A 12,453-nucleotide genomic window follows, 5' to 3' on the forward strand; every position below is an offset into this window, starting at 1 on the left:
AAAAATAAATACCAAACACATACATAAATAAGCAAAAAAATGAATAAAAAGTCAGTGTGGTGCTGGAGACATTGTTCATGCTTCTGACACAGCGTGTGATAAGGGTTTAGTGTTCTGGCACTGTTCCCCCATGGACTCTTCAGACCTTGAATGCACATGGATGTTCCTCCCTCTTGTGAGTAATTTCCTGCATTCCTCTTCTTGACTGAGTTTGTTTCAGCAGCCATCTCCAGCTTCTAAAACAGGTCCTATCTTCTCTGGGGTGGATTGTTCATTGTATGGATTTTTCACTGTGTTGAATGATGTGCTTTGGATAACACACCAGACTGATATTTTGGGCAGTTCTTCAGCACCAGAGAGGTAGTCGATACAGGAGAAATTCCCTCCCAGGAGGCCGGGGATCAAACTACAGAGGCAGCTGTTGGATATAAAATCCCACTCAAACATAAACTATCCACTGACTGCAAATACACTACACATGCAAGACAAGGCCCTTGAAAACCCCTTCAGTTCAGGCTTAAGGGTGGATGTCAGCTCTGCTCCTGCCAGCTAAACAGCTACGGCTTTGATTTTCCAGAACGCCTCTTGGATCTTCAGCGCATGTACAGGCTTTACACCACAGACCGAAACAACAAACGACAACAAAAAAACTGGGCTTTTAGAAGAAGGTAAATGCAAACAAAATAATTTTTTGCCAGTTTCAGTCAATTTGCATCTGTTGAGCAGAGAGATTTAGCAGATTTTCTTATCAATAAATATCTGCTTTGAATTCTGTCGCCGTTTTATGACATACAAAAGTAATTAACCCTGTTTTGGTGGCACATCCTTCAATCTATCCGGTCTCCTAAAAATAACGTTCATATCCAACTAGTTTGCTTCAGAGAATACATTTCATGCAGCTCTGATTTCATTTGTTATCAACATAATGAAGAAATGTTTATATTAAACATATCTGCAAACTGTTCACTGCCAGCAAATTATGCTCACACCATACATAAATGCAAAACCTTTCTTTCTTTCTTTTTTCCTACAGTAACCACTCCTGGCAACACAAGCATAATGGCCGTTTTCATAGTTTTGTTTTGAGTAAATCAAAGCACTTGGTTGAGTTTAGGGAAATATTGTGGTCTTGGTTAAAAACTTAACAAGTCAAAACTAACTTACGAGCATGACTTGAAGTTGCCTTTTTTAACATTTTGCCAAAACCCCAATCTTTCCCTTAACCAAGTGTTTTAATAGTCTAAACCTAACAACACCAGGGACACAGAAGGCGAACCCCGGCGTCTTGTTTTTAAGTCTAGTGCTGTCCTGTCCCGTGCATGTCCGGTAGACGCAACACTGATGTTAGCTGAATGCGTGCAGGCATCAGAATCGCAAAAGTCAGTTGAATATTCAGTGAATGTATTGAAAAGAGTTAATTCGATAGGATGTACGGGTTTTTTTAACACTCGCCGTGCTGACATACGTTAGTTGAATTAGTTTGCATATGCCTAATGCTACGGCAAGGCACTATTATAATACCACAGGGATCAAACAGCGCACTTTCTTTAATGAAAACAATGAGCCAATACATTAGATTATATGGCTGTCAGGCCCGGCTATCACTCAGGCAAAGGCACTAATCCCACATGAACAACTGCAGCCAACAGCTGCACACTTCCTTGTACATCCAGACAGGCCCAGCAGCAGATGAGTGCAGGCATTCGCAGGCACTCGGCCGCAGAGACTGATGAAGAAGAGGTCAGGGAGCGCAGCCATTATTTACATGACGAGACTGACTCACTGGGATACCTTATGACTCATTTTTGGATACTTCACTATATAACTACTACTTTACTGGCTACAAAAACACATTTTCCTATATGGCTAATAATGAATAAATAAATGATGTCTTAACTCACAGCCAAACAAGAACTTTCATAAATAAATATAAGCAAATATAAATATAATCTGATCAAAGTATGAGTAAATAGAACTAAGAATTGGACTAAACATTCATAACTTGACGGTTCTGGATAGACCATACAGCTTGGCTATAACCCAAAAAGTATTGTGATTCCATACCCAGCACTTTTATTGCAAATTTTTATAGCTATGCAAATTTATCTTCATATTGAAATAAGTGTAGTTTTCTCTTTATGCAGTCTGACCTTGTGGTCAAAAACAATTTGAATATCTCAATAATAAGATTGGTGGTTTGATTTATAATTTCACAGGCATAAGGTCAATTTAGAATATCAATAAATGTATTTAAATCATGAATAATAAACAGAATTGGTTCCCCAAAGCATTTGTGTTCAAGAACACTACACATTCATGGCACAGTGTAAAGCTCAAATATGACGTTTAATATAATGTTTATTTTCATAGCTGATTAATCATTTGACTTAATCAAATCTTCAAATGTCAAAATACAGTGTAAAATGTCTCATAAATTTACCAGTGCAGAAGCTTACATCTTCAAATTGCTTGTTTTACTTCAGCAGTTGTACACAGATATTCAACTGATGATGATATATGATGAAATAAATCAGAAAAGCATTTGAAATGCTCAAAGAAGAGATGGTTTGGCCTTTTTGCTTGATAAATGATTTGAATGAATAATCAATCACAATAATAATTGGTGTTGATTAAATTCCTGTCAATCAACTAATAAATTAATTTCTGTGTGCAGAAAAATTTAGAATCTGTCACTCTGGACCAAGTCTGGAGGTTATGTCACAGCAAAGTAGTCCACACATTTGACACAAATAACCTAGAATGACTCAGAAAGGTCTTCATCAAGAAGGAGGGCTTCACTGAACGAAGTGGTAAGCCACAATATTCCTTGGCTCAAGAAAAGCTTGTGCTCCTCTATTAGGGAAAGCTGCTGAAATGTCTTCACATACTAAAAGTGCTAGGAGACAGGATTTGTTCTGAATGTGCTACAAACGACAAAAACAATAGTCCAAGTCCTTAATCCAGTGCAGTATTTGTTTCTTAGTGATGCCAAAGCTGTTTTAAATGATGCCAGAACACAATTACAATGTCACCGCACCTCTATATCGTCTCACAATCAGTTTCCACATCGATCACTGTCCGCGTATCCTAGTATGGATTACTGTATTTTCCTTAGAGGTGGAAAGATTAACCACTACGTCAGTTAATTGGAAATATTATACAAAAGTCGGAGATACAGCTACATACATACAAAACCACCGCGGAAGACCTGAACTCTGTCTGAAATTCGAGAAAAATTGATACAGCTGTCAAAAAAAATGATTTGACGACAATGTTACTGGCTCAACAGTCAACCAGAGGCAAGCAGCACTAGCCTTCCAATAGCCGGGCGAGTGCGTGGCCTCAGCCTACCGCCAGTGTTATTCTGTATTCTGTGACCCATCAGACCCTGTGACCCGTGGAAGTGCAACACTGAGTTCACCTTCAGGTAGCATTAAGTGCATTGTGCATTCAAAACATCAGCAATTCATTTAATTGATATTCAGTGAATGATAAAGTTGAATTGATATTATTTTCACTGTGTTCTTTTTACTTTAGCTTCTACGGCTTCTGCAGCAAGGAGCAAATGCAATTTTAAACGAGTCGGGACGGGGTTAATGAATGTCGCGAATCATGAGACGGGCCGGGGCCAGCTGGTTAGCGTGCTAACTTCACTAGAATAAAAGAAGAAAAGAAGTGATAGGAATACAAGCAGAACAAGAGTAACCATTGGCGTTGCTCTCCGCCACTGGAGAAAGCTCTCGGTGTGTAAAGGAATGAAATTTGATGCTGGACTGGCAACCTTTCCTCCTAGACTGGTAATTAAACAGCTGTTAATGCTAGCGCTGGCTATGTAATGACAGCGGGTGATAAAGGTGCTATATGTAAGTTATATGGCAAAAGCTTTTGTCACAAGACTTTTTATTTAAAAGGACAAATCCACATATTATGTTGCTGTCAGTCAGCAGTATTTCAGCGAAACATTCCACCTCCGTGGGGACTGGGAAGAAAAAAGTTACCCCATGTAACCTATTGTTGGTGTAAATGGACTGCACTTATATAGCGCTTTTCTAGTCTTATTGACCGCTCAAAGTGCCTAACACCACATGCCACATTCACCCATTCGTGGCTCAGCATCTTGCCCCTGGACACTTCGACACGCAGACTGGAGGAGCAAGGGATTGAACCGACGACCTTCCAGTCAGTGGACAACCCGCTCTAACAACTGAGCCACAGCCCCCCCTTGGTGTGTACTTGATATGAAAATAGTGTATCGCTATTTAATTGCAGAAGATTTGCAGGTGTGAATCGCAGTGTTTCATATCATTACAAATTACCTGTATGATACTGTGAACCATGTGTCTAGATATGGACTGAATAGTCTGGGAGTGATAGATGGACAACCCAAATAGTCACAACTGTTGTCCAATCATTTTGGGTTTACATCTTGTTAATAAGGGGTGCCTTTCTTTCTGTTTTAATTGCAAAGAACATTTTACACACACAAAAAAAAAACTGACTTTAAGGATCAACAAAAGAGCGCTGAAATGAACTGAAGGATAAAGCCTTGTTTGATTAACAGTATTTCATAATAGCATGGAATTAGTAAGCCCATCCTTCGCGTCTACTTTCTTTTCTGTAAATGTCATCTTAAAAGCTCTGCCACTGCCCTGATTTACTGCGCAACGCTGCCTGGACCACTTGCCCATTCCTGTAACACAACATGACCATCATACTGATGAACACCGGTCTGTTAAATCAATAGAGGTTGGTGTACAATGCATCAACCGAGCTGCATGTTTGGGTTTCATTTCGTGTCCAGGATGGGTTTATTTCCATACAGCAGAACTGCTTTTAGCCACAAATTGTGTTCGAGTGAGTGCCCTTTAAGGCCCATTAGGGAGGAGGTCAGTTTTGACAGAGCCTGGTTTAGAGGCTCTTTAGAGGGCCGGGATTTCTATCAGTGGCCAATGATCTAATCCAAAAACAGACAGCTTTACTCCGTCTCCAAAGGAGGTAGAGGGTAGATGAGGATTAAAAAGAAGTAACCCAATTAAGACAAGGCTGATGGAGTAAAAAACAGGGATTTAGGAGAAAAAGAGGGATAAGGTCAGGACAGAGTGAGTGTTGTCCTGTTGTGAGATGCTACACAGAGAAGAAGTAAGGTTTCCATTTAATTATGTACAGTAAAGCTTGCTTGAGTTGGGTAATCCATCACTGAACATGATGTCTGCTTTTACCGGTGTAGGGGTGTAGGGGTGGGTGGGGGGGGGATCAACCCACATACAATTGGGAAACTGATTTTGTCAATAACGTTATAATACAGTGTTATAGACCCAGAGGGTACACTGCTACCTTGTAGTTCACTTTCGAAGAAAGAAAGCGCGTGGGCACAATTTGCTCATTTAATAACTAGCTTTGCAACACAAAGCTGAGGTATTTTGTGATACTTGGCCCTCCGTCGCCAAGGGAGCTTTGAACCCCAGTACCAGCAAATGAGATGGTTAGAGGACACACACTGCACCACTCAACAAAACTAAACTAACTCCAAACTAAAAACCCAGAGATATTCAGTTGATGACGGGAAACTGAGAAAAAAACTGCACATTGGAGAAGCTACACCAGTGAATGTCTGGCATTTCTGCTTGAAAAATGACCTCACACGAATAATATCGCTATTAATATCAAAATAGTAGCTAAGTGCTGTTCTGTCTGTGATTACCTATCATTATAACATCAGTGGCTTCAACCCCTCAACTAATGTTTCCCTAAACTTATGTTATCTAGTCATTAACTGAATTAGAACTGAAACGATTAGTTGTTTTACTCAATTAGTCGGTCGGCAGAAAATAAATCAGCTGCTGTTTAGATTAATGAATGGCTTCAGATTAATGGCGTCACCAATTTTCAAGCAACGGTGTGAAATATTCTCTGGCTCCAGCTACTTAATTGTGACCATTTACCGTGTTTCTCTGCTTTACATCGTTACAAACTGAGTCTCGAATCGTTCTGGACCGTTGGTCGGAAATAACAATATCAATGGAAAAAAAGTAACACTGTCTCGCCGTTTCCACACCACTACATTTATTCAAAAAAGCCAAGCTTTCGATCGAAGTTGGATCTTCGCCAGGTGAAAAAGCTGAAAAATGGACACCACACCCATATACTGTACAGACGCCAATGGGCTGACAGGTTTTATGGGTGTGGTTGACCATCCAACCCACCCAGGGTGATAAACAACATCTCAAAGCAATTAACAGTTCAAGAGGGTACGTCTCAAAGGGCAGACTCACTAAGGCAATGCGTCGGAATATCAACAATGCAAGTTAGAGAAAAGGGGGACCTTAAAAGGCTGTAAAAGGGGGGGGGGGGCATTTGAAGACGTGACCTTGGGCTCTGGGAAACTGTGACGGACATCTTTCAGTATTGGATCAATTGAGAAAGCAATGTGCGGATGAAATCCAGAATGAAAATACTTCTTCGTGGCAGTTTTAAACTAAACGTGCACATAAACAACTGCTAACCTTGAGGTAATGCCACAATCTAAAGGTAAACTCCGACTGGTCTTCATAATGACTAGAGTGGAAGAGATACTCAGACACACACACTGGCCAGTGTCCCACTGCTCTGTCCTGTGTGTAACACCAGCCTCTTCCATCCCACTGCTGTTGCTGTCGGGTCAAACCGAGGAAAAGACATCACGGAGCCTCAGAAAACGACCGGGCTCCTCTCCGAGCCAAGGGAACTGGGACTCTGCGCTGAGTTGGGTCCTGCGGTCCACATAAACTCGCTGTGGGCTTTCAGATGTCCGCGGCGGTCGCATTAAACACAATTTTTAATAACTTATCCAGACTCTGCCGCACAAAAAGTTCACGACACAGGCCTTGAAAAAAACAAAAACAAAACAAAACAAACACACACACATGTCAAGGTACGGTACGTCCAAGCTCCCGGATAGGCTCCGCGTTGGTCGGTTAATTGGTCCCTTAACAGCTTCAACTGCGCAGTAATCAATTACGCTTTCAAATGAATTTGCAACGGCGAGACTTTCGACCGAAAACATCAAAGAAATAAGTTAAAAAAAAAAACAAAAAACAAATGATTGAAATTTGTCAAATTTGTGGAAGCACTCCCCAATTCAGCGTGAGCTTAATACAATATATGTAAATTAGCCTTCGAATTGACAACTGGAGCGAAGAGCAAACTAAACAGGCACAGAAAGACACTTAAATTGGGGAAAACTTTGCACTAGTCAGCTAAATAAAAACAAAAACAAAACAAAAAAAACTTGAAAATGTCAGAAACATTTGGTTGGAGCATCCAAGAAAAAGCCACACGCAGTATTCTCATTCAAACTCGCATCAGCGGCTTCCCTCCTTCGCTAAACTTTTCTATTAAAAAACGACACCCAACGACCCCCCCCCCCCAGAAAAAAGAAGCGCCCGTGGTCTGGCTCAACTCACCGCTGCAGCCGAGGAGGCAGATGTGAAGGAACAGCGGCAGAAACGCTCCGCGGAGGAAAGCCATGTCTTCGCTCGCTCGCTCGTCGTATCCGGGCCAAAGTGAACTGAGCTGAAGTGGTGCGTCGACGTGAAGTTCGCCGGCAGCCCCGGAGGAGAGACTGAGGAGGGGGAGGAGGGGAGGAGGGAGGAGGAGGAGGAGGGAGGGAGGGAGCTCAATTAAAGTCTCAGTCTGGCGGGGTCCTATTGTGGGGCTTCATGTCCGCGGTGGTAGCCGCTTATCAGGTTTTAACCTCTCCTAATTCACGCAGCATACATTTCTTCTCATTAGAAAGTCCTCGGCCGTGGCTAAATAAGCACCTTATCGCGCCTCCACACCTTTTGGCCTGAACCACACGGCCCGGCCGCTGATTTCAGTTCGACGGGGACACCTTGTTTGCGTTTACGAGGCGGTTAACGGTCACACTGCAAGTCCATTTACGCCCCAGTCTGAAATCTAATTTTGGAGGGGGTGTGGAAGTGTGTGTGTGGCGAGGGCCCCCGGAAAATGGCGTGAAAACCTGGTACTCAGAGATGATTCGCCATTACCATTATAGGTTTTTTTGAACCTAAAACCAGAGCAGAGCCTCTCCATTTTATTGGCCTGACTGCAGTGTTAACAGAAATAGCCGAGGCTAGTAAACTTTTCAGCAGCACCAGAAGACTTGATCATTCTTAAATCACACCCCGTGTTGAGACGAGCAGGTCAATCTGAGAGTGGAGCAGGTTTCTCATCCCGAGATTTCAGTGTTAGCACTGCGGTTACCTTTTTATGAATTGAGCCCTTTAAGTTCTAGTGTGCTACTTCTACATCGGAACGGACTGGGCCAGCGCCTGTTGGAAACCCCCCCCTTCACCTTAACCCTGCGAATAAAACCACCTTTGCCTCGTGCCCCGGGTCCTGTAAAGACCTGAAAGCCGTGACGTACAATGTTTCTTCATGGTGACAGCGTCACACAGGTTATGCGGACTTTCTTGAATGCGTTGTAAACACTTCATTACCACTACAGATTCATGGGTTTACCTGTTGATTCGGCTATTTCTACAGGTGTGACAATGGGTGTATCGAAAGGGGAAGGGGGCCCTACTGAGGCTGCTTATGCACTTAAATGGATCATCCGACATTTTGGGAAATGTGCTTACTGCTTTCTAAATGGGACTGATACCACTCTAGTGTCTGCGGCCAGCAGGCGGTTCGCTTCGCTCTGTTCAAGGATAATTAACTTCCGATGCTAACAACGGTGCAGACGCAGGAGCGGTGTTGATCCTCTCATTTAACTTTCGGCAAGACACTTTTTGAGTACAACTATGACGTGTCCTCACTTTTTGAGTCGATTACCTCTGTTTTATTCTACTTTATACTTCCAAGTCATCACATTTTGTGGGCGTACATTGTGCTTTTTGCTCCACTACATTTATTTTACCACCATGGTTATTGACAAATTAAGATTTACATACGAACATACAATCAGTGTCTAAAGTATGATTATAAGGACCAGTCGATTCTTACAGATGTACACCTAAACATCCTCACAGTGTACAGCATAAAACAGTCCAGATGAGCTCATTCAAACAGCTACAGCTTCAAAATGCTGGTCACATCAGTTACAATAATACAGTAATAAAACAATCTGATTAACAAGTACTTTTACTTTTGTAACTTTGGAACCTTTGGCTACCTTTTCTTAAGTAAGATATCAGAATACTTCTTCTGCCACTTACACTCCTTACTCTGCAGCTCAGAGTGAACTGCATTTTTCAGCATAATCCAGCGTTCCCTGCTTTTGCTTTTCATGCACGTTTAAAGGTTACCCTGACCTAAAGCAAGTACACATGTTACCTAAACTAATCCCCGCCCTCCCTCTCCACTTCATCTACCTCATACTAAAATGCGCTGAATGCCCACGTGTCAAATTCATTTAGCACACACCCACATATTGGCAGATAACAAACAGACAGACTGTCAGGGAGAAATGATTAACTTACATAACAATAATGGAGCCGGTCACAGTGGAAAAAAAAACATGCAAATGGCAACGAGCTAACCGCGAAATACCGTCCTCATGTCGCTCTCACTTTTGTGGATTTAAGCGTTGACACTTGGCTGCGATTGCCGAGACAACCGCCTAGTGTTTGTTTGCTTGTTAGGCTGATGGCGGAGACAGCAACCAGTTTAGGAAGTCCCGACACCGATCTCCACAGGGATTTACTGGTTTTGATACAACAACTTCTACTGATGTACTACAACTACTGCAACTTGAACTTCTCACGAGAAAGGACGACCACCAATACTACTGTTATCATCACATTTTCACTATGACTCCTACCACTTCTACAAATCCTACCACTACCACGGCCATCACTTCTTCCATTATAGTATCACTACACGTGGTACCGCCACCTGCCAAAGTCAGTAGTATGGGAGAACCGATTCAGTTTAAACACAGCGGGAAGGTCTGTAAGGCCTCGATTATCCACCAATCAGAAGCGAGTTGTAGTGATGTCACTCAGCCGTATCAGCCATTGTTTTTATGATAGCAAATGTAAAACCGATATGGATTTGACCAGTCTTAACCGAGCTACGGGGGGATACGGTTAGCGACCTCAACGCTGAACAGTTTTGATAAAAACGACTTCACTAGAAGGGACACACTGGCTTTTAGCGCCCTGCATGGTTGGTGATGGTCGACTAACAGAGGGATTTTCGGCTGTACCTCGCTCCAGGCCTAAAACTAAAGCAGACTATGTGCCTTTTGAAGTTGTGACTTTTAAACTTTGGACCTCTCAACATGTGTAAAATGCAGCTCAAGGCCCACTGGTAGCCATTTTCATCTTTCACTTATTTCTATATCTATTTGACTTATTATCATTATTTTAAGTATTTATTTTGTCTTGTATCGTGAAGCATTTTGAGATGTCTGATCTATAAATTTGCAACATAAATAAACTTTACTTAAAGTTGGTGTGTGAATGTTACAACTGAACTTCTCCTACCAAGGTGTAAACCGCAAACTATCTAGGCCATCTTAGAAATCATAAGGTGAGTTATAAATCAGCAAGTCACCAATGAAGACCATAACAACCGCTTTTGATGGTCTAGTAGTATGAAAAACCCTTGCAACTGTTTAAGTGTTAGTTTTTCTAATAATTCCAGTTGTTTTTAACACGCCCCCACACATTTTCTGCAGGAAATATATATTATAATTAATAGTCATCATACTAAAAAGCAATTAAGATAATATTAATAATAGCATGTCTTTCAACACTGGAATAAATCAGGGATAAAATAAACTAAAATACACACAATACAGTGTTCAGGGTGGGGACTGAGCAAAGGTTAGATACACTGGACTTCTTCCAGTAAAGTGAGAAGGCTTCTGGTGTTTTCATCAATGAATGTAGAGTCACCTTGGCTGACAGCTGCAGCAGGAAAAGCTTCCCGGAGTGGGTCCGCCAGCTGTCCGGCCCCCGTCATACATGAGCCCGCGGACACAGCACAGGCATTAGACATGGAGACAAAAATCTTGTGGTTGCAGAACACTTACAGCCCACTATAGGTTTACCAGGGAGCGCTTCAAAAGCGTGCCGTCTCTGGGGCACTCGTGTTGTGAAACTGTGACCCTCTGGCGGACACCGTGGACTCCGATGCCGTGTACACGGTCACTTCCGTCTATCAATCATCACCTACTTCAACAACTGTTACTTCTTCAGTGTGCGAATGTATTCAACAGATAAGCTGGATTTGTCACCGGCTGCTACAAACCTACAGCTCGAGGCGAGCTTTTTACGATCGCTTTACAGATTATCGTTATTAAGTAGGTGAAACAATCATGCCGTGAAATTAAATGACCTTGGAGGCTGTGATTGATGAGTCCTACTGTATCTTGTCTGTGGTAAATTTGATGTGGATTTACAGATGTAGTTTCTAGTGCAGTGTCAGGGAAAATGCTCTGTTGAAAGTGAATTTTGTCACAGTGAGAAGAAATTAAAGTGACACAAAACAAAACGTTTGTTCTCTTTTCTTCCAGGTCGACTTGGAGTAATGTAGAGATAAAATACACCTTTCTCAAATGTACTTTAACCCAGTGGTTCCTCAAATGAAGCAATCTCTACTTGGCCTTGCCCTTGGCCCTCATGTGGGCCTGTGGTCTGGTTCGAGCCCTGAAGAGTAGGAAGTATTTAGTATTTCACAACAAAAAGGCAAAAATTAAACAAAAGTTTTTAAAAGCACATAACTTTGTTCATTCTCATTCGCCACTGGAGACTGAAATACAGTTGAGTGCCCTGAAAAAGCTAGTAGGGCCTTTGGAGTAAGATTAATTTGTCACATAATTTTGTGTAACAGACATTTACATTTTTTTCCCCTGTATAATCCCTTTAATCATTTTGTGACCATTGAGGTTTATTTTAGGACACGGTAAGAAGTCTGGATTCCAGGTTGGGAACCACTGTTACTGAGCATTAGTGAACATTCCTGTCTGACAGACTGACCCCTATTTCTTGATTTTGTACTGGGCTAACACCTTTATGAATCATACCTCAATCAGCATTTGTGCAAATCGAAATGAACCAAATACGAGCTTCATGCTGAAAAGAGGACGGCAGCAGCTGCACATACGTGTAAAAATGTGTCTTGCACCTCATATCAGGGGATATTTGCTTTGGTTTGGAGCCAAGCTCTCTCCACTCTGGAGGAAACCATCTCTCTTATGAAATCTATCTACCCCTTACTCATGAGACTGGGCTCCTCCAGAAAAAGTGCAACTGTTGGCCCGCACATTCTCTCTTTTGTTAATGCCAGGCTCTTTCCTCCTTACCCTAAAGCATGCCCTAGTTACCACATTACCACATTCCTGCAGAAATTTAAGCTCACGTCCCTTTTGATGCATAAAACCTTGCACCATTCAACATTTTTACTTTCTGTCTAACTGATTTTCTTTGGTAATGCTTTATTTTACAGGTCAATATTTTCCCA

At 41.9% G+C, this 12,453-nt stretch overlaps 1 protein-coding gene across 1 annotated transcript in view; it reads right to left on the reverse strand.

Annotated features, from left to right (window-relative positions):
- Nucleotides 1–12,453, reverse strand: part of mcama (melanoma cell adhesion molecule a) — an 80,285-nt gene that overhangs the window by 45,795 nt on the left and 22,037 nt on the right. The window contains exon 4 of the mRNA XM_040149975.1: nucleotides 7,443–7,600. Coding sequence (XP_040005909.1) covers nucleotides 7,443–7,506 — 64 coding nt within the window. The 5' untranslated portion in view covers nucleotides 7,507–7,600. The remainder of the gene's footprint in view (nucleotides 1–7,442; nucleotides 7,601–12,453) is intronic.

The sequence above is a fragment of the Xiphias gladius genome, chromosome 17, assembly GCF_016859285.1.
Source record: "Xiphias gladius isolate SHS-SW01 ecotype Sanya breed wild chromosome 17, ASM1685928v1, whole genome shotgun sequence".
NCBI lineage: Eukaryota > Metazoa > Chordata > Actinopteri > Istiophoriformes > Xiphiidae > Xiphias > Xiphias gladius.